The sequence below is a fragment of the Trichoderma atroviride genome, chromosome 1, assembly GCF_020647795.1.
Source record: "Trichoderma atroviride chromosome 1, complete sequence".
NCBI lineage: Eukaryota > Fungi > Ascomycota > Sordariomycetes > Hypocreales > Hypocreaceae > Trichoderma > Trichoderma atroviride.
Window position 1 is genome coordinate 3,210,465 of NC_089400.1, and position 25,702 is coordinate 3,236,166.

A 25,702-nucleotide genomic window follows, 5' to 3' on the forward strand; every position below is an offset into this window, starting at 1 on the left:
CGTGTTTAAGGAATTGGAGGCTCATGTTTTGAGCTCGTGTTTTACAAGGAATGCATTGGCGACAGGGAACTGTGGGAATAACTTGAGGCCGCCAAAAGGCCAGACCGCTTTGTTCTTTTTGATACTGGTAACAGGGAATGCGATACGGAGTTTGGGCATGTAACAAGACTATACATTGTTGGACTAAACAAGTAGGAATCGGGCGTTTTGGGTAGTTTCAGCGGGAATATATCATTTCTTCTTCTTGTCATCCACTAGCTCGATATTGTCTTCCGGTACATCCTTGTACTTTTCCAGAATGAACTCTTCTAGTTCGTCGCTGACGTCTCCTTGTACCACGATTTCTTCACCGCCGCTAGGAAGCTTTGTAACAGAAGATCCCGTTGCGAATTTCTTTCCAAAATCCTTGGCAACCTTGAGAAAGGGAGGGATAGTCAGTAACTCTTCAGTCCAGAGAGTAAAGATATCAATATCGTAGCAAAAGCATACCTTTTTCAGATCCAAACCAAACGCTTCCAATCCAATAACGGCCGTGACAAACTTTTTCTTGTTTCTCTCGATTCGCTTAATGGTGACGACGCTCGAGGCCAGTTTGCTCGCCTGCTTCTGCTCTGCAGCCTCGGCCTTGGCAGCCTTCTTCTGCGCATCCTTGGCGGCTCTCTTCTGCGCATCGACGGAGAGGGCAGCGGTGGCTGCTTCTAGGGCTTCGGGGGACCATATCCTGGAATACATGTCCGGGTGGTGCTTCTCGAGCCATTCCTGGCATTTTCTGACGGTGCCGCCATACTCGCAGTACTACTTGGTTATAGTTGAGCCGTCAGGTTCACAATCGGAATTTTCGAGATGGTGTCTTCTCTTGTTGTCTATTTTCATACCTCTGGCGGCAGAGTACACACTGAAAAATACCAAGGCAAGAAGTTAGCAACCGCAAGCAGTCATTGCTCAAGAAAAGCTGGACGAGATTTTCATAGAGAAGAGGGAGAAGCTTTGCCGTACCTCCACAGTAAATCACATTTCTGCCCTGCAGCTCCACGGGCGCCTCGGATTGCTCTGTGTCTGCCATTGTTTGCTGGCAGAAAAGGCTGAGCTGAGCTGTGTTCAGAAAGGAGAGCAAGACGCGCGCTGTCTGTACTTTTGTCCAAAGTCACAACCAAAACGCATGGCGGGGTAGATTCAGCGAGTGCATGGCGGGGCTGCTTTTCCCACTGGCGACGTCAATAGCGAGGTACCTGAGTACTTCCCGTCTGTCTTTAGTGGAATGTCTTTGGCGGGAGCCTCCGCCCGGTTGTGGCGGTGGCTACTTGGACACCTGAGGCACAATACCTCATGTCTGTAGTTGCCATATGATCAATAAAGGAATTGGAATCTCATCCGTTTTTTGTTTTATTTATCTTGTTGACACTTTTGTGCTATCATACTGGGAGCCTCTCAGTCCAATGATGGTAGTTTTTGGTTCATCATCACTACTATTGGACGACCTCATTCATTGGCCCGGGATATGTATAGGTGAATCAATGATTCGGCATGATGTGAATTGAATGGAAACCTTTTTGGATACAATAAGGGGGGTAAGAACTGGTTAAATTAGAGATAAATGCCATGTTATTACCATTGCAGTCCAAAGACCAAATTCTCCAACTGAAAGCAACCGAGGAACGTGCGAATAGGTCTAGGGAGGAGATGTGAGGAATCTTGTATCACCGAGAACCGGCCACACAGACGATGGAATGATGAAACGATGTATCTCCAATGCCGGAAAGAGCCATGTTTTCAGGACGCGTCGGTCCGAATATAGCTTTCTAGAATCGCCCTCGAAGCCGCCGCCGCCGCCGCTGCCGCATAATTCTGCCATCGCGGATGCTTATGGCTGTCCGCATAGTCGCACACTCCTTTCACTACGATGCAAGGCACCTCATCCCAGATCCCAGCGCCCTCCGTCTCGAACGCAATGACGCCCGCTTCTCTTGAAAGCTTGTCTCGTTCTGCCGCCGACTTCATCACTTTATCTCCCGATGCGACAGCTCCCACATGCACCGCAGGCTGCGGAGTATCACCACTGGAGTCTTGGAGCCGTTTCCTTGTAAGGTGACGTTCATCGTCGCATCCAAGATCTATACATGGTGAGCTAAGCCCCTTATCGCAGACAGGGTCTGAGTCTTTGACACAATGGCGGCAAATACAGGACGGCGATTTATGATGCTTGTGTCGGTGTGTCGGCTCAAATAGTTTGTCTTCCGCCGTTCCTGGGTAATCATACTTGGCCTGGCGCCTTCTTTGGGCAGCGTTGCCTTGAAGTTGCTTGAGGAAATTCTCAGTTCGTTTTTCGAGCCGATCGAGGCCCCGATCGGTCTCGAACGTGGTGACGAGGCTACGGATATCTTTATTGCCTGGCCAAGATTATCCTCGACGGTATTCTTGTGTACAAACCCATCTGATAACTGCCAGCCAAAATCATACTGGAAGACAGTCTTGCTGATGATCACATCGCCCAGGAAGATCTCTTCATGTTGACCAACATGGGGCACACTCCCACACACGCCTGTAAGGAGAGCAAGCCGCACGCCGGTATAGCTCGACCGCATGCTTGCTGCCGCGCTGGCTGCGCCGGCCTTGCCCATCTGTGGCAAAAGGGCTAGGACGACGCTGTAGTTGCCCATACGGCCAGTGGTATAGTGATTGGTATCGCCCGCCGCTCGTCCATACTGATCGCCATCTTCGTCCCAGAACTCGTCGAAGATGTATGAAACCGCATCGTACTCAAGCGACAGAGTGCAGATGATTGCGATGTCGAAGTCGCTGCGGCGAGAAGGTCGCATAGATTGTCCCATCCTATGGTACCTAGCATGAGATATTAGCGGCCAGTTATGATTTAATTGGTTCCAATCCCTTCTTGTCTTGGTAGGTTGTTGATTTGCGCAAACCGGCATCTGCATTTCAAAGGTGTAATTGAGCACATCCACTCAGCGAGATTGGGGCTCCATGCTACGAAAAAGAAAATTTTGTGCCAGATCTGAAACGAAAAGATACATAACTTCATATTAAAAACCAAATCGATGAACAGCAAAAGAGGGGGGGGGGGGTATGTTGTCAGATAAGAGAGTAGAAACATACGAATTTGCAATCCCGTCGGCTGAGTCTTTATTGTTGCATAAGCTGCTAGTTTCTCTGTGGATTGACCCATATACACTAGACGGCGTTTGTGGCTCTGGCATGCGCCGTTTTTTATATCCAGGTGTTGTCTGTTCAGGTTCCACGGATCGCATAACCAGCTTTGTAGATTTAGAAGCTTGATACCCATCCCGGTGGCCGGACCGCGATGGCGAATCTAGTCGCTGCCGTTTCCGAGTAGACACAAAGTTTGACTGATCATATCCAAGCTTGAGTTTATAAACAATCTCTTTGTAAAGGTGTTTTCTTATTATTGAATCCACGTCTTTACTCTTATTGCGTCTCGACCTTAGTGCCTTTGATATCATATAAGGAACTGTAAAACAGCCCCTGATTGCTTCAACATATGAGTCACTTCTCTCTTGCTCAAGATGTTCTATGCGGCCAATAAGCTGGCACCAAGCTTGTTTATTTCCTTTGAGATCAGGACTTATGTCAATTTCGATGTTTTGGCCAAAATCCAATTCGAGCAACAGTTTTGCAAAAGACAATAGTGCAGGATGGCCCATCCGGAAGTTGTCCAAGTTTGTTGGTACTGGAATATCTGAGGCAAAAGCTAGATATGGGAGGCGATCTCGGAAGCAGATCCTTTTTGAGGCAAAGTCAGCGTCAAAAAAGTTCATTAGGCAAAATCCGAGCTTAACAGCAAGTTCTCGCCTATCTTTAATGCTAGCCCTAGCTGGTAATATCTCGTTAGATATGTTAGGGTTAAAAGATCTGAAAACTCCCTTTAGGATAAGTTGGTCAAGAGACTCATTCATTGGCGAGCCTGTCCCAGAGCATGTAGAATTTGACCAGGTACCGGACAGCTCGAACTTGTTATTATCTTCGATATGCAGTACCAACGCTTTGCCTTGGCCAGTATGCTGACGGAGCTTCATACAGACATCTGGCGTAGACAAAGTTGAAGATCGCCTACCATCTATGTAAGTAAAGAGACAAAAGGTAGAGGAGTAACTCTGTAAACAATAATTAATGTAGCAAACATACGGATTGGCAAAATCACACCGGGCCTCTTGCCATGGACTCAAATCTAGGCATGGCGAAAGCAAAAGTTGCAGGTCCGGTAATATCAAGTCCTCATCAGGATCTTCAATAAGCTTTAACAACACTTCATGTGGCGTTCCACATTTAAAGTGTTTAAATAAAGCCTTGAGAGTCAATATAGCCTGGTTCCGTATTATACCTTCCTTCCAAGCCCCATTTTTGTGCTGTTGCTTTTGGAGTGGCGGAATAACTGGCTCTTGTAAAGGGGGCGCGAGCAGTTTATCAATGACCTTGTTATATTCGGTAATCACCCGTAAGCATTCGTCAAGCTCCGTAGCACCGTTTGGAAGATCGAATAGCGTTTGATTACGGCCACTCGCTGGGTCGATTTCTCCATGTGTCGTCTGCAGAAGCTCAGGTAAAGCTCGTAAGCGGGGATAAGTCAAACCGTCAGCATATACATATATATAAGGAGCCCGCGCAAGGCCATCCAACAACGAACAGAGACTGCTCAAATGCGTTTGGCATCGTTCGAACTCTGTTGCATCCAGAACCCGAGAAATCTGCTTGACCGTGAATACGCTGCGAAGCTCCGTCTCGATGAGCTCGGCGTTGAGATTCACTTGTCTGTGATCCCTGAAGTGTCCTGCTGGCACATGATGTCGTGCCTTCCTCTGGTCCAATAGACGCCCAAGCTCACCGAGTAAGCGCCATTCATTCGAGTCATCAAGATAAGGCATGTCAATCTTCAGACCTCATTTCCATCCCTGTGGTATGCAATAGCGATAGACTTCAGAGCCTGCTCGAGTGACTGTGAGGAATATGTGCGGGGTGAATACATGTACATATGTACGTACATGTGTGTATTCTCAATCGCCCCCACCAGAGACTGGCTAATAGGATCGCCTTTTGAAGGTCACATCGAGCTACTGCTGCTATTCCCCCGCTCGGCTCTTTATAAATGACAGCAGACTGAACGTTCTATCTTAACCACCGTCGCGCATCCCATTCTACTCTTCGATACCCAAGTTATCTGCCAGATATCCCTCCAGAAAGAGCCATCTTCGTGATATACGCTCAAAAAAACAGATTTCCACTAACTCATCCTTAAAAAAGATTATACACATCGTAATAATACTTAAACCATGTCCAATGAACCGCCAAAGTATCCGTAGGTATGCTATACCTTAAGATGATCTCTTGTTAATGTATCAGCAGCGCTGCCGTAGAATCGTACATAAAAGATGACGATGGCGACCTCCCATACAGGTTGAGGGTAATCAGCAACAAAGATAACAACAACGGCAAGGATACCTATAAAAGTACGAGAACTAGAGTGGTACAGCAAGGGACCAACACAGTGGCAGCAGACAATTCAGCCATCTCAGAGACCGGGACCTGGGAAATTGTTGACCCTGGAGAGGCGCTGAAACTCGATTCCGAAGATGTTCTTTATAGGCTGGCTTGTGAATGTGAGGACCTTTTCGAGCAACTGCAAGACGCATTCCTGAACACAAAGCCTAAAGCTTCAGATACTGAGCAATGTACAGAATTCCAGCAACGATTTTCTATATGGGTTGCATATCTTGGAGTGTTTGCTGAGAAAAGCCAATGTCTTGATACAAGACTACAAAACTTCCCTGACCTTCAGGATCTTGCGACTCGATTACTGGATATCCTCCGCTGCAGTCTGCATCAGTATAAAGATGGAATAAACTCTCAAAAAAGGAACCAGGCCTCAACAAGCCCCGATAAATCCCAATTTGAGGTTTCTTCAAGGCTATCAGCATCACTAGCAGCAATTGACAATACGCTCGTTCGACTGAACCGTCTTGGTGTTACAATTCGCCAATCGAGCCAAGAGAAGATCCATATACGAGCCGAGAAATCTACCGCACATCTTGATTTGACATTATTCACATATTTTTGCGCAAACGCTGTGCAAACCCTATATCCTAATGCTCACCAACACCTCAAAGACTATCTCAAAGAGTCGATGATGAATAGATACAAAAAGATGATACATCACAACTCTCGCTATATAAAGCTTAGGACCCCCCGAGAGTCATATACGAAATTGCCATCTATCCCGGAAGTACCCAATAACAAGTCACCAACCGACATTCCCGTTATCCAGCAAGCGGAGACAGTCCCAGCTTCAGTTTATCGCTCTGGAGCACATGTAATCACAGCACCCTCTCAATCTGACTTATCCAGCGTCAACATTCAACGGATCAGGGACCGCTTCAGGCCGCCCGATGAAGCATCAACAAAGTTTCATCGAACATCATCAGTCCAAGTGAACCAGGGCAATTATCCACGGCCACCCATCATGAACAAGAATGAAGATATCTTCGCTTTTGAGTGGTGTTCTGAGCCGCTTGATAAGAAAGCACTCTCGGAAAGTGAATGGCGGTATGTGATGTTCACCCTTTAATCATACGAGCGTCGACAAACTTTAATAGGTCTATCTATGACTTAAATAAAAGCTGCAATTTGTTTATTATGAGAGATGAATTGTACTAACTTACGCATGCCCTTCTAGTCGACATATAGATCGAGATCTCAAGCCGTATATTTGCCTCTCAGAAGAATGTCAAGAAGTGCACCCAGTCTATTCTACCTTTAATGAATGGTATAGCCACATGAATTGTCACAGTCGGCGTTGGTATCGGCAGATATATCTGTCACCTACCTGGGTATGTACTATTTGCGAGTTTAATTCAGGCGTGTATAGCAACCCGCAAGATTTATACTCGCATCTCCAAGAATCGCATGATGGGGACTATACGAATGAGCAACTTCGTGTTATTTCGCAACAGAGCAAGATAAAGCAACCAAGGGCGTGGGATAATTGTCTTTTGTGCGGATTTACAGTAGAGGAGGAAGATACTGAGGGCACAACGGGGTTTCTTAACGAACAAACGGAAAATTAAAGCACGAGGCTTTTAAAAGCGCCAGGACGACATACTCTATGATGCATCCTGGTCACTACAGTTCCGACGACACTGACTTTTCAGACACCTCTTCTGACGTGGATATGAATACTCTTCAACAAAGACCACAGCAGACAGAAGACCGTTCAAAGGCTATAGCCCGTCACATTGCGATACATTTGCAAGTGCTAATGCTTTTGACATTGCGCTTTGCAGCCTTGCAAAAAGACGATAACAACCTGGTGGATGATGATCTGAAGAGTGATGATGTCGACATCGACGAGGAAAATAGCTCCTCAAAAGGCAACGACTCAGAAAACTTTTCAGACATCAACTCCAGGAGAGATGTCGGCATGGAAGACATGGACGACGAAGATGGCTCAGGAGCCGCTAAGGATTTGGATACTGACTTGATGGAGGATGACATCCCAGTTCCCGACACAGACCTGGGCCTCGACGATATTCCTAGACAATACGATGGCTTGATAGCCGAGGATGACACTTTTTTAAACGAAGTAATTGAATCTGGAGCTTGGCAGTCTTGGCAAAATAAACCAAGAGAGCCCATATGCCATGATCCTGAGGACTATACCATTGTATGGATCTGTGCTACCCGCACCGAGTATACTGCCGCCCAAGCGTTTCTCGACGACATTCACAAGGAGCCTGGATATGAAGAACCTGGATATTTCTATGGTTATACATTTGGCCAAATTGGACGACATAATATTGTTCTTTTGTTTCCTTCCGCAAAAAGAATATATAGACAATCACCTGTGGTAACAGTTGTAAGAAACATCCCATATCACTTTCATAACATCAGATTCTGCTTGTCAGTTGGAAGTGGTGGCGGCGCTCCTAGCGCAAAGCATGACATCCGACTTGGCGACGTTATAGTGGGTTATTCTCCTGCAGAGAGAGAAGGCAGTGTGATTCAGTATAAAACCAGACAAATACCAGAGGTTTTACGAGCAGCCATCGACAGACTTACGTTGCTGTATGCAATGGAGAGGCATACCCTGAAAGAGGCAATCGACACCACACTTGATAAGAACCAAAGCCTGGGAGAGAGTTATAAACGACCTGCCACTGATAGGCTCTACCAGTCGCATTTCGTCCATCGCTCAGACAGCGAGAACAATTGTGCGGTAGTCTGTGGTGATGACCCATCCAGCTTTGTTCAGCGACCTGAACGGGTCGAGGACGGTCCGACGATCCACTATGGCCTCATTGCTTCAGCATATGCACCTATGAAAGATGCTCTAGTTCGAGATAAATTGAGTGAGCTAAAGGATATTCTTTGCTTTGAACAGGAAGCTACGGGGTTCAGTGGCGGTTTTCCATGTCTAGTAATTCGCGGCATCTGCGACTACTCAGACTCACATCACAACGAAAGATGGCAAGGCTATGCAGCCATGACAACCGCGGCATTTGCAAAGCAACTTCTTTGTGAAATATCTCCAGGATCAGTGGAAGCTGAACCAAGGTATCGCGATATTATAAGCATCAAGTCTTGACACTTAGACTGCAATTAAGACTTGATTAATAATGTAATATATTTAGCTACCTATATAAGGAGACGCAGATCGAGATACTACCTATTATACTCAGGGATATTACGCAATAACCTGAAATTAGAGGAAATTGTTACATCTACATGTACCTAAGTGGACATATATGGTTTAAAAAAACGCTAGAAACATCACAGACCCTGGCTTTGGGGAGTTGGTGTTAGTTAAGTACCTCATTCACCATGGTCTGCTGTAATACACAGTTGCTTCAAGTATCTACTAGTACTAAAAGCTCTAGACTGTGATCAAGTACAGCATTGTATGTTGGTATATTGGTCTGTACCTACAATAGGTACTACAAGTAGATGGAATGGCGAGCATCGCGAGCCCACCTTGGCTTCTATACTTGGCGCCATCATAACGCCTTGCAGTTAACAATCAGCATGTTAGTCGCCATGCGTTCGAATGAAAGGAATCGCCATCTTTTGCTCTGCCTCTTATTATTTGCCTTGCTGACGTCTTTATCCCATTGCGCTGTTCGTGATGCAGCATTCTTGATGCATATCCGCCAGCTGCGGCGCCAGTAGCGCTGGTCGCTTAACGGTGGGCACGCTCTTAAGCCGGTGATATCTGCAAAGTGCCGCCAACGATCGCTTCTTCTGCATCAATAGTCACCTCGTTAACACGAACCAGGCTTCTAGGCTCGATAGGCTATTGCAAGCACATCTCATCTATTGGATTTTGTGCCATCACAATGCTTCCCCGGGTGCAGCTGCCCCTTGGTGACAACAGGCCTGTTAGCCGCCCAGCTCTGGCAGAAGCATCGCCATTGGCCGCGGCCCAATCTCGACTCCCCACGGCGGCTGGAGTGTGTGTAGATGCCAGCCAGTCATCGCCGCGCCAAGAGGGTGGGCTCGGCGATGGCCTAAATATAGACACAAAGCTCGACGGCTGATTGGAGGCTGCTTTCTACAGTGGCTCAACCACGATCTGAGTCCAGATGGAACATCGTCTATGCCTCTGCCCACAACGCACCATGACGCGCTCCAAGCCGCCCAGAACCAAGGCATGCCGGGATCAGATGCGCCAGCGCGGCGATATTACCTGGCACTTGGAGCTGGCGTTCCGCCACATCTGCTCTATTCCCAAAACGCACCGCCTCGTCCGATGGGCGGGAGCTTGACGACGTATACGCGCCCAGCATCTGTAGCCGCCCATGCCCCCATCAGTTACTCTTTCGCTCTCTAATAAGACCCAACTGTCCCTAACCAACAACGTTCCCTCTCTTTTGCATATACTTCTCTCTTTTTGTTTTCTTCTTTGCGACCTCGCGCCTGTGTGCACCTAATAGAGGCTTTGTTGACCAAAGCAGCCCATCGTTCGAGCTTTTCACATCGTCGCCGGCCGTCGAGCGTTTTAATCGTTACTACCTTATTAATTATTTCGCCAACTACGCTATTTTAATTGTTGCCTTCTCATTTCTATTGTTTCGTTTCCTGCGGGGAACATTGTGGCCGCTATCTGGAATAGTGCCTATAGTCTGTTTTCACAATGGCTGAGCCAACACACTATATACCCAACCAACAACAACCCCAAGAGTCTTCGCTGGATCGAAGATCGAGGAGGTTTCTTAATCCTTTAATTGAAGAGAAAACTGGAGATGGCTATGGAGAAAGCAGTGCAAAGGGAAAGCGAGCTGATACTTCGCATCTCAACATCACAGCATGGCTATCGCCAATGAGCGACCACTTCCCTACGCCAAGGGGAGTGCATTATCTTGCTGCACCGATTCTTCCATCGTCGCCGTCGTCAATGTCAGCCGATGAGAACTCGCCAACGTCAATCTCGAATTCAAACTCGTGGAATCGAGCTAGCTCGATTACTGATAGCACCGATAGCACCGAGTTCGACGAGCTGTATGATCTCTATGGCGTATCAGACGACGAAGCACAACAGGGACTGCGTCGTTCGTCGGCTGTACGAAAATCTCGAACGACATCTATGCTGTTTGAGCCCGTTATTCGAGGGCCCACTCCTCTTGCCATCCCGCCTGCTAGAGATGAGAATGATGAGATCTGGTCTGCCGTGGATGAGCTCAAGAAAATCACGTCTCCGCTTCCGTTGACTCCATCTGCAAATCTCCCAATGTCGCCGGCACAGAAAGACTTCTTTGGCAAGCAGCAGGCTTTGGTAGTACCCACCATCTCTGCACCGCCGTCTCTCGATGGAAGCTTGTCTTCAGAGCAGCTCGCTACAATGAGCTCTCCTCCAACTCCTGTGATTGGCAACGATGAAGCTACCACGGAATCAGCCTGGACAGGTGTGCATTTGCAGCCCGGAGCACTGGCAACTTTGCATGCTTTGTCTGGCGGGGATGAAGATGGCAGCCTTGAAGAAGAGGATACTGAAGCTGTCCAGGCCGATCAAACACAGCCTCTTCCGCGTCCAGAGATGCAGCAGAATTCTCTCCGACTTGTTACCGATTTCCTGTCTCAGGCGGCATCGCGGGCAAACACTCGTTCGCCTATCCTTGGTCGGCAATCTCTTGCAGGCCTAACCAGGCTCAGCATCCCGTCTCCGGGTGGCTTCTTTTCTGGCCTGTCACCTCAGAGCAGGAATACCTGGCATCCAAGAACCCTTACGCCAATCGAGATAATCCCAACCACCACAACAGCAGAGCAGTTTTACCGCTGCCCCTGGAATGCCGATAGCTCTCCTGTTCCTCCGGTACCTCAGCGAGACGAAGCAGAGGATTTCTATCGAAGCGTGAGCCTTACATCGTCTGCACCGGTTGAGCATATTGTGGAAGTTCGAGCCAGCCAGATTATCGACGAGGATGATATGCCCACTGCTAGGCCCATCATCCACGTACCGACAAATGATGAGCCGAGCGAGGCCATGAAGTCCCCTTCCTCTCCTGATGTCGAAGCTATTCCAACTGAAATCGTCGAAGATTATGATCCTAGCTATGCCCGAAAGCAACAGTTAGAGGCGCTGTCAAACCTTGACCGTACTGAGCTGTGGCTCATGGCGCAGCGAGTATATCTCAAAGGTGTAGACACTGTCGAAGACAACGGTGCTTTGGAGACGATTGAGGAGGACTTGGACGAGGAAGATGAGGACATGGCCAAGTTGCAACTCAAGCCCTTATCTGAGTCAGTGCAGAAGCCAGGCCAGAAGGACGCAGCGACAAAGAAGGTTGTTCGATTTTCTAACATCATTACGACAACGGTAATAGCAAAGAGCCTTCCGTCAAAGCTACTTCGCCAGGAATCCGCGTACTATAGAGCGTTCCAGGACTACGTGGTCCGAACCCAGCTTAGCGATATCTTTATTTTCCAACTCTCCCGATTTGAAGCCCTCCAGGCACAGAGGGTAGCACTCCGCTCTGCTCATCATAGCCAACTGCTGGGCAAGTATCAGCTTAGTGTTCTCCCCCAGTCTGCTAAGAAGCGCCTGAGTGCAAACGTCGTGCGTGGCGATGATGTCCTGCTCGATGATCCGGAAACGCTACGAAAGGAGAAAGAGGCCGAAGCCATGAAGCAGATGGCCATGGCCACTTGGCATGTAGCAGCCATGAAGTTCCTCAACGGCGGAAAACTCATTTCTGCCCCTGTTGCCAAGCGGCTAGCCCGGCTCTCACGATTGGGATCAGGCAAAGATGGCGTTGGCCGTGACAGAGCCAGGATCTTGGATCTTGGCGGTCAAGCTACTTGCGATTGGGCATGGCACTGTGCTCTGACCTACCCAAACGCCAAGATTTACACAGTCACTACCAAGGCAGTTCGCCAGATGTCCAACTCTAACATCCGAGGCCCACCAAACCATCGCCAAGTTGCCGTGGAGCGGCTCACAAAGCTTCCCTTTGCAGACAACCAGTTTGATCTAATCTCTGCTCGTGAGCTCCACGGCCTGCTCAAGTTTATTGGTGAAAACGGCGAGGATGAGTGGGAGAGCTGTCTTCAGGAATGTATGCGAGTTCTCAAGCCTGGCGGCTACCTTGAGTTTTCCCTGCTCGACTCAGATATCATGAACGCAGGTCCATTGGGCCTTGCTAAGAGTGTTGAATTTGGCTTCACCCTAAAGACGCTTGGCTACGACCCCAACCCAACAAAGCTGTGGCTGGGCCGACTTGCTCGTGCTGGTTTTCGCGATGCTCGCCGTGCCTGGCTCTGTCTTCCCGTTGGAGCCAAGCCAGTCGTCAAGCCTCCTCCTCCTCCTCCCAAGGACAACCTCCCAGTGTCAGACGCTAAAGTCTGCCAGATGGACGCCATGGTTATGGGAAGCACAGATGACATTGCCAACGTTTGCGGCATTGCCGGTGGTTGGAGCTGGGAGAGGTGGCTTCTCCGATGCGAGATGGAGAAGGTCGCCGGCGAATTGAGACTTGTAGACACCGTCACCGCTAGCCCGGCTATCAAGGAGGCAAGCAAGTGTCTGGAAGGTATGCATGCTGTGATGGAGGAGGGCCGCAACTGCAGAGCGGGCTTCCGGATGCTTAACGGGTATACCAGGAAGCCTCTGGCGACGGTTGTGTGATGCCTCTTGCGTTGGCGATATCGGACCAGGACGTTCATTCTTCCGTTTTTTCTTTTCTTTTGTAAGGGTTTAGTTGGATTTGTCTCTTTTTCATACACGACTTTGAGAGAAAGTTATCGAAATACTGGTAGTAGTGGCAGTTTCTCGTCCCTGGATGGACAATATGCTCCTGTGCACAGGGGAGCAGACAAGAGGTGGAGGTGGAAGAGAGAGGATTCTTGAACAAACGTTTAGCAATTATCATATACCCACAAATTTGAATACAAAAGGAAATGAATACCCAATTAATGATATCATTTATACAAAATATTTCATTTAGCAAACTGGAGTTGTATAATCGACTTGGCAATGATAAGAGAGCTCAGCGCTTCGTAGGATGCCTTAGGTAAGCTTCTGAGCCAACGCGGGGAAGAGTGAGCGCATTCCATTCGCCGAAAAATTAGAGCTTGTGCCGCCGAGCTAGTTCATGCAGAAGCCGGCAGGCACCGTTCGACTTACTAAATCGCAAACATCACCACATCGACAGCTAGAGCTAGTTGATGCCTCGAGACAGTGGGAGGCTCCGACATCCCAGACATTCGAAACCGAGCGCTAATCGGAGCACAGGATCCAGAGGTCAAATGTCGAACCCCAACAATTGGCAGGAGGAGGCGATGCGCCGTCTGCGTCAGATGCAGACGCGGGGCGGCTATCCCGGAGGACGAGGGCCTCAGATGCCCAGAGGAGCGAATCCCGCGCTCTTTGGAGGAATCCTTCTGGCGGGTGGCGCCTATCTGCTGTCGAACTCGCTGTTCAACGTGGACGGTGGTCACCGAGCGATCAAGTACCAGAGATTAACGGGTGTGAGCAAGGAGATCTACAGTGAAGGTACGGATGCGACGATGAGCTTTTTCCCATTGATAACACGCGAGGGATAAACGAGGACAAAGGATACTTGGGCTATGAGCTTACAGCTCTCTTGATTTGCCACTGCTTGAGGCAAACAAAGGCTGACGAGTGCGACTTTGCAGGAACACACATCAATATCCCATGGTTCGAGACGCCCATCATCTATGACGTACGAGCAAAGCCGCGGAACGTTGCCTCCTTGACAGGCACCAAAGACTTGCAGATGGTCAACATCACCTGCCGTGTTCTCTCAAGACCGAGCGTCGAATCTCTGCCCCAGATCTATAGAACGCTTGGAACCGACTACGATGAGCGAGTGCTGCCTTCGATTGTAAACGAGGTGCTGAAGAGCGTCGTCGCCCAGTTCAATGCCAGCCAGCTCATCACGCAGCGAGAAATGGTTGCCAAGCTAGTACGAGACAACTTGTCTCGCCGAGCTGCGCGATTCAACATCCTGCTTGACGACGTGTCTTTGACGGTAAGCTTCTTCGCCCCTTGATCTACATCAAGTAGGCAACATATGCTAATGTCTTTCTGCGATATATAGCACCTCGCCTTTTCTCCTGAATTCACAGCTGCTGTTGAAGCTAAGCAGGTTGCGCAACAAGAGGCGCAGCGAGCAGCCTTCGTCGTCGACAAGGCCCGACAGGAGAAGCAAGCCATGGTTGTCAAGGCACAGGGTGAGGCTCGATCCGCTGAGCTGATTGGTGATGCTATCAAGAAGAGCAAGGCCTACGTGGAGCTGAAGAAGATTGAGAATGCTAGACTCATTGCGCAACAGCTGCAAGAGTCCGGAGCGAAGAACAGGCTGCTTCTAGATGCTGAAGGTCTGGGCCTCAACGTCTTTGAGGATTCAGATAAGAAATAAGGGGAGGAAAAAAAAGAAAGGAAGTTGTGGTGGATGTGGACGAGAAGATATAAATCTCCGCTGCATGCTTGACTGTACAAAAATGAAAAAAAATTGTATTACTATAATGAGAATCTTAACTGGAGGGTATACTGGGTCCGAAATGGTCACTGCAATATACACTTGCAAAATCCTCTCTCAAATTAAACGGAAGTGAATATGCAATCCCTGGTGATCGATCTCCTCAAGTATATATGTGAACATCCTTGAATCAGCAAATGCTACTAGTAGTAATCCTTCAGCGGACGGTAGAGTAGGTATTCTTTGTTTGCATCGGCTCCAGGGCTGCTTGTTGAAGGGAGCCCGCTAACTGCCTAAAGGCAGCGCCTTCCAGGTGGCGCAAGGCGCGCATCCGACCCCCCCACCAGGCTCCCGCATCCCACTTCCAGCTTCCGTGCCGTCACTCTCAGCCTTGCTTCTTAAACTTGTCATCCTGTGCAAACAGTGGTCGGGACAGAGCTTTTTTTGTGCAAGCAAGTCTCCAACACGCCTGAACCTGCAACAAGATTCGATTTTGTACTACAAGCAGACCAGCTTCGATATTTAATCCCTGCTTCGCGCCACTACCGCCAACATGTTGATCAAGTGAGAAGGCTTCTCTGTTCTCTCTGTTTGGGCTTTTTTTTTTCAATAAAGGATGCATGAAGCTAACCAAACTTGCAAATGGACAGAGTGCGAACCTTGACCGGCAAGGAAATCGAGCTCGATATCGAGTCGGACTACAAGGTATATCCTTATTCACCAACCGGACATACGGTCGAGGATGGCAGCTGAATAGCTTCATATACAGGTCTCTCAGATCAAGGAGAAGGTGGAAGAGAAGGAGGGCATTCCGCCCGTGCAGCAGCGTCTCATTCATGGCGGCAAGCAAATGTACGATCACCACACTGCATGATTTCCCCCTCGCCCAAGGCCACAAGAGGGCGCCAAGGCGAGGAATGACACCACAGCTTACTAATGCGGACGTTGCTTCTCTACAGGACCGATGACAAGACTGCGGCCGAATACAACCTTGTCGCTGGCGACACTCTGCATCTCGTCCTTGCCCTTAGGGGGGGACGGCACTTTGAATAATGCTAAACGACGGAAGCGAAGCGATATGTCGACATGTCTTAGGAAGCCGAGAGGAGAGTGGTAGATAGGGAAAGCAATAAGCAAGGGGGAGGAGCAGTGTATTTGAGAGCAAGATATACGGGTCCTTTCTTCTGCCGAAAACGTTGGTACATTTGGTCATTTGATAGATTGAGCTATACAAAATATATAAGCTCTTCATGCCGAAATATGCGTCCATATGAGCGTCTTTGAGAGACATGATTGACATCTTTTGGGAAAGTTGATGCTGAGTGATGAGACTCGCTCAAGCAAACTAACAAACAACTAACAAACGTCTCACCGGCAATCAAGCACAGACTGCAAGTACTAGTCACACATCACGTACTAGTCATTCATCACGTACTAGTCATACATCACGAACAAGACATTCACGTAAAGGACAGTTTGGTAAGTTTTATGAAATGCATTTGTCGATTCTGCTGGAAACCGGTTCCCTCTGCGTCTACTAAAATACATGGAGCTGCATCGCATCCAGCAGCAACCATCCATCAACATGTAAAAAGATTCGAACCGAAAGAAAAGAAAAACAATTGAAAAAGTAAAGTCCAATATCGCCTTGCCCGAACCTGGGCTTGAGGCCTGCCGATGCCAAGATTGTACCAAAACTCCGTTCCTTGTATAGTCACTGTGGGCATACCTCGCCCGTGGTATCAAATGAGAGGAAATAAGCGGTGCCAAAGACAAAAGAAACTGGTGCCTCCATTTTAGGCCCTCCGCTTGGGTCGCATGAAAACGTCCACAGCCTTCCTCTTGCGCGGCGGAGCTGGGCTTGCTGGTGTTTGCTGCTGTTCGGCAGCAGCCAAAAGTTCCTCGACTGACTGAGGTGACTTTCTCTCGTCTAGGGGCGGAGAGTTCCGCGCCTTGGGGAGGACGGGCTGAGGGCGCTTCTGAGGGCTCTCTGCTTGCTTTGCCGTCGGTGCCTTCTTGGTGACGACCGCAGCTGGAGGGGCGGAAGGCTTAAATCCCCCCGAACTTTCGCTGAAGTATGCTGACAGGAGCCTTTGATGCGGCCTTGACAGCTGGCTTGGGCGCGGCATTGACGGGTTGTTTCGACTGGCTGGCTGCCCTTCGATCCAGGACATTGTCGTGGTCATCCTCATCGCCGTCGTCATCTTCATCAGAGTCAGAGACGTAGGTGGCGCGTCGTTCGAATTCTTCCAGTGCAGCTTCCAAGGGCGAGGGCTTTGCAGTTTCCTTTGGGGTTGGTCGGAAAGCTGGTTGTGCGGCTCTCTGGCGGTCATTGATCATGGCTTCAGGGGCTCTCGTAACGCCATGGCCTGCGTGTGGCGCTCTGATGCTTCGAGAAAGGGAGCCGTGGATGTTGGCAATCTCCTTTACTTCACGGCGGACTTTGCGCATGACACTTGCCCCATTGGCTGTCTTGGTCCGGCTGCCGCCACCAAAGGTCAAGGCATTGGAAGAGCCTTCGCGAGGACCGGTGTATCGCCTGATTGCCATCTTTGCAGATCTGGGAAGAGCCTTGTTGCTGACGATCTTGCTCGTGTTCTTCTCCTTGTCTTGACGAAGGCCGGCCAGGGCAAATTTGAGCTTGTCCTCGCTCTCTTGGAGGGCTTTGTCGTGCTCAACCTTGTACTTCTCCCAGATCTTGTACCATTTCTTCGGGTCTCTGGGTTGATAGGCCTTGGCTTTGGACTCCAGGGGAAAGTCACGCTCAATAAACTTGAGCCATATCTCAGCTGTTTGGCCTTCAATGTGAGGCGAGTTGAGTTCAATCTGTCGAAGCTGAGCGGGATTGTCGATCTTGATTAGAAGCTCACGGGCAACCTCATAGGTGAGGAAGCCAATGTTGTCGATATCACGAATGTTCTTGACGCAAGACATCATGGCGAGTTCTTTGAGTGATTTGAGAGACATGGTGAGAGAGATGGGGGGTCCTGAACGGGACCGACAATATATATAGATGAATAAACGGTGGCTTCGGCAGCAAAGGTGAGTTTAAACTGAACAAAGTCTAAACAATGTAAACAAAAACAACCTGCGTGTATTGTTTATGCGTCAATAATGGCTTGAGTGGCGACGAACGAGACTAGAACTGAGTATAAAGTGAGGCGTCGTTGAAGATGAGTCCCCGTATGAGAAACGGCGCCAGCGTGTACCTTTTACGATTCGAAGCCTTGATTCCCGCTGCACCCAAGCCTAGAAAAGGTACCCGTTACAAGCCATATGGAAAGTTTCAAGCTATATGGGCACACACAAGTTAAAATTCGAGCCAAGGGGTCTTCTGGTGATGGCGTATAAGTGCGGCAGCGAGCTTAAGTTGTAGTTGCTACGGGTACGAAGCCTCATTTGATGTCGAAAGGGCGAGCGACCAGCCTTGTGCACGGTCCCGTTCCGCTAAATTGGATGCTACTAGGACTAAAGCAGAGCTGCTACAAGCTGTAAAAGAGAGCCGGCTACAAAGAGCCTGGCACAGTACGAAGTATGGCCAATGTACTCAAAGCTTTCAAAAAGCAGGCTTGGAGACTTTTGCGTCAGGACGGACTACACAGTGCAGTGCTGCCTTCTAGGCACTCCACAGCGACGTGAGTGCACAAGGGCCCCTCAAGCAGCACTGACTTCATGCCCCAAGTTGGTACCTCAGGTTAGCCGCAGGCGCATGTACGCATACTCTCGTCACGTATAGCTCCGGCCACCCACAGTGACGCCTTGTGGCTCTTTTGCAAACTTTCACATTACAGCAGATTGCTAGACTGCTAACAACTCACTGTTTCGTCGCCGCCCGGATCCCGATCTTCTCATCACTTTAATTGATCTAGCACGAGACGCAATTTTGCTTTCCTAGACAAACAAATCGACATGGCGGACTCGGGGCTCGTCAAGTCGGAGTTCGTCAAGGACGAGCCGGCAGCCTCGCCAATGGCGCTTGACGAGGACGACCTCTTCGAAGATGCCGGTGATCTCGACTTTTATGACAAGTCCGCTCCCGGAAATACGTTTGAGACGCTGTACCTTGCGCGCATCCCAAAGTACATGTGGGATGCGTGGATCAAGCTGACGGAGAAGATGGGCGACGACGAGGAGATTCAGATTGGCACGCTGCGGACGTGGAACGAGCCTCAGATGGACACATTGGCGGATGGAACCCCTCGCGAGCTTACGAAGCTGCGCATGCTCCTCACCGCAAACACCCCAGAGCACCAGCTTCTCCCTCGAGAGTACGACCTGGAGATTCTCGACCAGGACGTGAACAATTCTTTTATTTTCAGCGAGGAGGATCTGCCGGGCTACAAGAACAAGACGCGCTCGGATGCGGCTAGTGCTGGAATACCGCTCGCCTTGCTGCGATCGAGAGGAAATGGCAATGGCGGGTCCGAGAGGCCAACTTATGACCGCAGGAGTCGATTCCAGCCATACTACCGCAAGGCTATCCCGAGTATGTGATGATGATTCAACTCTGCAAGTGTTTCATAAATCTAACTGTTGCTATAGAGAAAACCAAAATCTTTGGAAAGATTCGATACGATCTGCGTGTTGAGCCACGAAACCTCCGAGAAGAAGAAGAGCTCTTGGCGAAGCGCATCTTCGACGCCGAAAATTCCAAAACGAAACTTCAGATTATCAGCAGGAATAAAGCTTCTTCCATTATCAATCCTGGAGCTACGGGCTCCGTCAGCTGGGGAGGAAACTTCATTGTGCGTTTACACCTGTCCTCCCTCTGTATGGTCTGTCTTGGTACCGCCGCTAACTTTTTCCATCACAGAAAAATGCTGCCCCTACCACCAAGCCCAAGAAGGGCGAAATCCTCAAAGCTACTCGTATCCCCAAGAACCAGCTTCTCGATCTTATTTTCGATTGTTTCCGTCAATATCAGTACTGGTCGATGAAGGCCCTGCGGCAGAGAACCCAGCAGCCGGATTCTTATCTGCGCCAGGTCTTGGAGGAAGTTGCCGTTCTCAACAAGAGCGGCCCATTTGCCAACCACTACTGCTTGAGTGAAGCTTACCGAGATAAAGGTGGCAATGATGCTAAAGAGGCTGCCGCAGAGGCTATGGATGACGATGGTGATGATGACGAGGGCGAAGAAATGGAGGATGTGCTGGTGATGCAGTAGCAAGCATCTCGTTAAACCTCTTTCTTCACAGCTGTATCCGCTATGTAAGGGCGATACTGCAGAGAGAGTCTGGGAGCTTTTCATTTCATTTTACTTTCCACCAACTTTCTTCCATCTCAAAGGACGGAATAGCAGCCGCCTTGAATATGAAAACAAGAGTCAACGGTTATCAACTGGCGTTGGGGCGTTGGGTTCATGCCGCTTAGGGCATTTGATACCTTTTTATAACGGGAAATTCTAGTGAAGGGTATAGAGTACATCAATTGATTGTATAGTATAGGCCTTTTTATCTCTTTGGAACATACAGAGAATCCAGACTTTGCAGGTTATGGAGGTTAATGGCACAAACAATTTGATGACCCAATAACATGCTGGTGCTGTCTCATTGGCCTCGGAAGTAGCGGGTTACTTGACTAACAAGACTAGCGTCCTCTTCGAGCTGACCTACGTCATGACAAGATGCAGCAGATTGAACGATTGATATTGTCTATAATAGCTATGCTGTTGAATCGCAGAATAAGATCACGAATAAGTATTCTTTATTCTTTCTAGAGTAGTATTTTGATAGGCTGGCCTATACACCAATTGGAGATTGCTGGCCAATGTATATTTACCTATTCTTATCCCAGCGGCTTGTGAACTAACTGCCTTCTGCGGAGTCTATACGTCACCATCTGTGAGCATCAGTCGAGTTTACCAGCAATGGCAAGCCACTTGCAGCTCCTTCCTTTCTCTTTAGCTGCCGGGCCAAAGCTGCCCTTCCGAGGTAGTCGCAAGCCATGGTTACTGACCTGCTGACCCCTCAATACACATTGTCGGCGTACTCGATACCTTGGACCAGGTAAGCTGGTTGTTAGCGCAGTCAACGATGATCACATACAATCCGTTAACACGCTCAGGGTTCAGCCGACATTGGTAGAGGCCCTCATCATGTAGCTTTATAGTATCTTGGCATTTGGATAGCGTAGAAGGTAGGAAGCTCTGCTGGAGCACATGGAGCACTACTACTTACTAGTAGGTAAATTATCTGATATAAAGAAACCGCCGTTTCCGCACAACATCCCTCTCACCTCAAAAGCTTCCTTCTACTGGAATGGGGCTCTAACCAACATAGAACAGGCCCGATACTGATCGTAACCCGAACATATAATCGTCTGCCTCATATTGGATACTGCTCTCTGTCCTTTGCAATGGCTACGCACTCAGGGACCAATCGCCGCGCCCAATCGGGCGGCTATCTTCCCATTGAAGACTATGGCATTGTGGGCAACATGCATACATGCGCTCTTGCTGGGCTGGATGGAAGCATAGACTTCATGTGCTGGTAAGCTACAAACCATCGATTGCTCAGCTATCATGTACCCGAACCTGATTCTGACCCGGCGCAGGCCTGACTTTGACTCGCCGTCCGTCTTCTGCCGTCTCCTGGATAAGAACAAGGGGGGGTTATTTCGGCATTTCGCCGCCCGATGAGTTCGCCTGCACTACGAAGCAGCAATATCTCCCCTCTTCGTGCATTCTGCAAACCAGGTACATTCACGAAGATGGTGTCGTTGACGTTGTGGACTTCTTTCCCCGGCCCAAGAGTGCAAAGGTCATGACCAAAGGGTACAAACAGAACGCCTATCGCGAGGCCATAAATGTCCAAGAAGAGTTGAAGAAATGGGTTGTGCGGCGTGTAGAGTGTATTCGTGGATCGTTGCCTATAAGTACGTCATACAATCAAATTCTTAGATGCGCTTTATGCTTTGGAGACTTGGAATGGTACTGACAGAGCAACCATCGCAGATGTTGAAATCTTTCCTGCATTCAACTATGGGCGAGATTCTCACGAGACTACACTTTTACAGGAGATTCATACACCGGAGCATCGAGAAAGCAAAATAGGAACCTTTCACAGCAAGGATGTTAAACTCCAGCTGGACGTTGCTGTCGACAAGGGAGATGGACACGACTGCGGCCAGATGACTTTCGAAAAGGTGAAAAAGGATGAGATGCTCGGCGAAGGCATAGTATCTCACTTTACTTTACGTGCCGGCCAATCGGTGTCGTTTGTCCTAAGGAATGACATTCCCAACCACATTACGGAAGTCATTACAGATGCAGTTGTGGATAGTCAACAGCATGACACGCAGATGTTTTGGTACAATTTCATCTCTCAATCCAAGTACAAGGGGCGATGGAGAGAGGTCGTATCGCGAAGTCTTATGATTCTGAAATTGCTCACTTATGGTAATGCACGGCCTATAAAGTAGACCCCTGGTTACTCATGCCTGCAACTAACATGCAATAGAACCGACCGGTGCCATTATTGCAGCTCCCACCTTCTCTTTACCTGAAGACGTAGGGGGCGTGAGAAATTGGGATTATCGTTATTCTTGGGTACGAGACTCGAGCTTCACTATATACATTCTCCTCCGGCTTGGCTTCAAAGCCGAGGCAGATGCATATATGGACTTCATCATGGAGAGATTCACATCAGATCGAGGACCCGATGGGGGTCTTCCCATCATGTTTACTATTCGGGGAGGCACTGATATTCCTGAAATGACTCTAGATCACTTTGAAGGCTATCGAGGCAGTGCCCCTGTTCGCATTGGGAATGGCGCAGCTTTCCATCTGCAATTCGACGTGTATGGCGAATTGATGGACTCCATTTATTTGTATAACAAATATGGAAAGCCAGTGTCCTGGGACATTTGGTGTGCCGTACGACGGATGCTAGGTTTGTATAACAATCGGTGTCTCGTCTACAACTGTTTACTAATTTGTTCTGATGATAGATTACGTCTTGACCATTATTGGCAGTGAGTAAACTTGCCATCTACTAGTTCTCCAAGCCAGAGAAACCAGAAAAACTTACTAGATATAGAAACCGACATGTCTATCTGGGAAGTGCGCGGAAACAAGCAACGGTTCACCATTTCTCAAATCTTTCTCTGGGTAGCATTTGATCGCGGTCTCCGCCTAGCAGAGAAAAGATGTCTCCCTTGTCCCAATAGAGCAAAGTGGCTCGAGGCCCGCGATAGTCTTTACGAAGAAATCATGGAAAAGGGTATGTATGCCTGTTGGTCTTTTGAGGTCTCATACTTATCAAGGAATATCAGGCTATAACACGGAGCTCAAGTCCTTCGTCCAAAGCTACGAGGCCAATACGGTACTAGATTCGTCTATTCTACTTGCGCCTCTGGTATTTTTCATAGCTCCAAGTGATCCCCGTTTTGTAAACACAATCAACCGCATAATGTTGCCTCCAGAGCAAGGAGGGTTGACGAGCACTGGGTTGGTATATCGCTACGACACTGATGAGTCAGATGATGGTAGGTCATTTTTTTTTATTTGAGAGAGAGCATCTGGCAAGGCTAGCCACTAACTCATCACTACATAGGTGTTGGAGGAAGAGATGGAGCCTTCTCTATCTGCACGTTTTGGCTCGTCGAGGCTATGACTCGTGCGAGCATTCATGAGCCCCAATATCTTCCTCGAGCTCTGAACCTTTTTCAGAATATGCTACAATTCTCGAACCACCTGTCCATGTTCTCCGAGGAGATTGCACGAAGTGGCGAACAGCTAGGCAACACGCCGCAGGCTTTTAGTCACCTGTCACTTATCAGTGCGGCCTTCAATCTTGATCGAGTTTTTGAAGGGTGGCAAGACTCTCGCACCTGAATATCGTCTGTGAATGGCGGCGAAATACGTATTTGATATCTCTATGTGTTTCTTGACAAGTTTAGTCGATGCCTCTAATGTTTGACTTGATGTATCTATAAGTGTGTATTTAAAGCTACGCTTAAGCAGTGACATTATCAAATAAATAATAAAAAACTGGTCTCTTTCCAATTATCCTCTGAAACGTCGCATCGTCAATTAAACTTGTATCCAAGGCTCTTCTAATGATCACGAATCGGCGAAAAGGAGCACCGCTATGTTTAAATGTTATTTAGCTGCTCTCAGGTATCTCAGAGCAGCGTTTGTGAAGTCTCTTGTTCCATATATTACAGGTGACTCCAGGTGACTTTACGGTGAAATTTAACACGTAGCCAGGATTTACGGGTAAGACTTCAAGTTGTGATTTGTTGTAGGAAGCCCTCATCTTGGTATAACTGCCAGATTAAGGAATTGCTGACTCCTGGGTTCCCTCTGACATTGAGACAGCGTGAAAGTATAGACATACATGATGCCATATGCTGTCGTATAGAGTCAGTGGGATTGGAGGCCGACACTAAACTCACTGGCCTGTTGAGATGCGCTCCAGCGTCTGGTTTTGCAGAATTTCCCGAAAATCCCGTGCCCAGACAACGTTTGCCCCATCCTGACTGCTGTCGACATGTGGGACAGGAACGCCGACGCGGTCAAGCGTTTGCATAAGCGACGACTTGGCATCTGCGGATATGACGATGCCGTAGTGGGCTAGGAGGCACTCCATGTCTGTGGTTGAATCGCCAAAGTAGACGGTCGGGCGTGACGAGTGCCCTACCTTCAAGATGAGCTGCTCTAGAGAATTGGCCTTGCAGCGGGACGTGGTCAGCCTGACGCCGTCGTTGAAGCCATCGGGGCCTTGGATCGTGCCGTCTGCGGAGATCTGATTGGTGATGATGGGGACGTCAATCGGATGAAGAACGCCTTGGATAAAGGCCTCGGACCAGTTTACTGAAAGCACGCCGACGTGCCAGCCCTTTTGCCGCGCCAGCTCAATCATCTCGACGAAGCCTTGTCGAATGGCCACGGCGCCGCTGGAAACTTGGCTTTTGCCCATCTGAAAGAGGTTCTGCGACGTTAATCCGGAGAACAAGCCCGACTGGTCGACCCTGTTCAGCGACGCATTCTCCGTGTCCTTCAGGCTGGACAGATACGCCAGCTCTTGCTCTGGCGAGAGGCGCTCGCTTTCGGGAGGGCTGTAAGTTTTGGCAAAGGCCTTGTGGTCGTCGCCGTAGGCCTTGACGATGGCGTCCCAGGCGGGTTGCAGGTCCTGCTGTTGCTGCTTGAAGGAGATTGCGCCTTGGGCGAGTTGGAAGATTGTGTCGTTGACGGTGATGGTGCCGTCGAAGTCGAAGATGAGGTTCATTGTGCGCTTTTTCTTTTTTGTGAACCACTTTAGGTTATGTGTTTTCCTGAATTGAATGGCGTTTAATCTTGATTTGAGATGTGTCGTCAAGAATCTGCCATTATTCATCCGCATGTATTTGTTGTAAGAGGAGCTAGTGAATTGAATAGATGGATAGGCAGGTAGATTTAAAGTGTCTGCTACGCTATGGAGGGGTACATTGATTTTGTATGTCGTAATCGTATGGCTCCATTGAGTCCTCTCTGTGGCGAGATGAGAAGCGTGTATCAGCAGTTAATCACTGCAACTATTACGTCTCGTTCCTATGTATGAAATTGTATGAAATGCCTCTGTAAAAGTCCGTAATTCAATCATAGCAATCAATGCCTATTTGAATGTCAGATGCACTAAAGGTACCCATGTAGCTACTTACAGTAGATGCCCATGCCCAAGTACCGTCGCTTATAGTAGCGTTATCTTGTATATAAATGCCATCCCAATTATACTTCCGCCTCTCATCGATATTGCCTGCAACGT

General features: G+C 48.7%; 12 protein-coding genes across 12 annotated transcripts; 7 read left to right on the forward strand and 5 right to left on the reverse strand.

The window, feature by feature from the left end:
- Window positions 1-231: 231 nt before the first annotated feature.
- On the reverse strand, window positions 232-1,063 carry TrAtP1_001160 (uncharacterized protein; the record flags this gene model as incomplete). Its single annotated transcript, XM_014086267.2, has 4 exons — window positions 232-414; window positions 490-795; window positions 876-895; window positions 997-1,063. 4 exons carry the CDS (start codon window positions 1,061-1,063, stop codon window positions 232-234), a joined length of 576 nt encoding a protein of 191 aa, XP_013941742.1.
- Window positions 1,064-1,669: 606 nt separating this feature from the next.
- Window positions 1,670-1,852, reverse strand: TrAtP1_001161 (uncharacterized protein; the record flags this gene model as incomplete). The annotated part of the gene is made up of 1 exon (XM_066110873.1): window positions 1,670-1,852. The coding sequence occupies one exon, from the start codon at window positions 1,850-1,852 to the stop codon at window positions 1,670-1,672; it is 183 nt and encodes a 60-aa protein (XP_065966946.1).
- A 259-nt stretch (window positions 1,853-2,111) lies between these two features.
- TrAtP1_001162 (uncharacterized protein) lies at window positions 2,112-2,933 on the reverse strand (the record flags this gene model as incomplete). The annotated part of the gene is made up of 1 exon (XM_066110874.1): window positions 2,112-2,933. The coding sequence occupies one exon, from the start codon at window positions 2,931-2,933 to the stop codon at window positions 2,112-2,114; it is 822 nt and encodes a 273-aa protein (XP_065966947.1).
- Window positions 2,934-5,120: 2,187 nt separating this feature from the next.
- TrAtP1_001163 (uncharacterized protein) lies at window positions 5,121-7,673 on the forward strand. The gene is made up of 3 exons (XM_014086265.2): window positions 5,121-5,326; window positions 5,374-6,570; window positions 6,701-7,673. Exons 1-3 carry the CDS (start codon window positions 5,301-5,303, stop codon window positions 7,089-7,091), a joined length of 1,614 nt encoding a protein of 537 aa, XP_013941740.2. The 5' UTR covers window positions 5,121-5,300; the 3' UTR covers window positions 7,092-7,673.
- TrAtP1_001164 (uncharacterized protein) lies at window positions 7,130-8,608 on the forward strand (the record flags this gene model as incomplete). The annotated part of the gene is made up of 1 exon (XM_014086264.2): window positions 7,130-8,608. One exon carries the CDS (start codon window positions 7,130-7,132, stop codon window positions 8,606-8,608), a length of 1,479 nt encoding a protein of 492 aa, XP_013941739.2.
- A 748-nt stretch (window positions 8,609-9,356) lies between these two features.
- Window positions 9,357-9,557, forward strand: TrAtP1_001165 (uncharacterized protein; the record flags this gene model as incomplete). The annotated part of the gene is made up of 1 exon (XM_066110875.1): window positions 9,357-9,557. The coding sequence occupies one exon, from the start codon at window positions 9,357-9,359 to the stop codon at window positions 9,555-9,557; it is 201 nt and encodes a 66-aa protein (XP_065966948.1).
- Window positions 9,558-9,609: 52 nt separating this feature from the next.
- TrAtP1_001166 (uncharacterized protein) lies at window positions 9,610-13,423 on the forward strand. Its single transcript, XM_014086263.2, has one exon. It carries the CDS (start codon window positions 10,154-10,156, stop codon window positions 13,139-13,141), a length of 2,988 nt encoding a protein of 995 aa, XP_013941738.1. The 5' UTR covers window positions 9,610-10,153; the 3' UTR covers window positions 13,142-13,423.
- A 214-nt stretch (window positions 13,424-13,637) lies between these two features.
- TrAtP1_001167 (uncharacterized protein) lies at window positions 13,638-15,101 on the forward strand. Its single transcript, XM_014086262.2, has 4 exons — window positions 13,638-13,693; window positions 13,748-14,008; window positions 14,152-14,507; window positions 14,577-15,101. Exons 1-4 carry the CDS (start codon window positions 13,681-13,683, stop codon window positions 14,895-14,897), a joined length of 951 nt encoding a protein of 316 aa, XP_013941737.2. The 5' UTR covers window positions 13,638-13,680; the 3' UTR covers window positions 14,898-15,101.
- Window positions 15,102-17,006: 1,905 nt separating this feature from the next.
- TrAtP1_001168 (uncharacterized protein) lies at window positions 17,007-17,924 on the reverse strand (the record flags this gene model as incomplete). The annotated part of the gene is made up of 1 exon (XM_014086260.2): window positions 17,007-17,924. The coding sequence occupies one exon, from the start codon at window positions 17,922-17,924 to the stop codon at window positions 17,007-17,009; it is 918 nt and encodes a 305-aa protein (XP_013941735.2).
- Window positions 17,925-18,411: 487 nt separating this feature from the next.
- On the forward strand, window positions 18,412-20,460 carry TrAtP1_001169 (uncharacterized protein). The gene is made up of 3 exons (XM_014086259.2): window positions 18,412-19,443; window positions 19,500-19,702; window positions 19,771-20,460. The coding sequence occupies exons 1-3, from the start codon at window positions 18,867-18,869 to the stop codon at window positions 20,119-20,121; spliced, it is 1,131 nt and encodes a 376-aa protein (XP_013941734.2). The 5' UTR covers window positions 18,412-18,866; the 3' UTR covers window positions 20,122-20,460.
- A 681-nt stretch (window positions 20,461-21,141) lies between these two features.
- On the forward strand, window positions 21,142-23,948 carry TrAtP1_001170 (uncharacterized protein). Its single transcript, XM_014086314.2, has 8 exons — window positions 21,142-21,445; window positions 21,510-21,830; window positions 21,910-22,353; window positions 22,415-22,846; window positions 22,905-22,928; window positions 22,994-23,176; window positions 23,229-23,441; window positions 23,510-23,948. The coding sequence occupies exons 2-8, from the start codon at window positions 21,719-21,721 to the stop codon at window positions 23,788-23,790; spliced, it is 1,689 nt and encodes a 562-aa protein (XP_013941789.2). The 5' UTR covers window positions 21,142-21,445; window positions 21,510-21,718; the 3' UTR covers window positions 23,791-23,948.
- On the reverse strand, window positions 23,949-25,358 carry TrAtP1_001171 (uncharacterized protein). Its single transcript, XM_014086258.2, has one exon. It carries the CDS (start codon window positions 25,298-25,300, stop codon window positions 24,350-24,352), a length of 951 nt encoding a protein of 316 aa, XP_013941733.2. The 5' UTR covers window positions 25,301-25,358; the 3' UTR covers window positions 23,949-24,349.
- Between the last annotated feature and the right edge of the window lie 344 nt (window positions 25,359-25,702).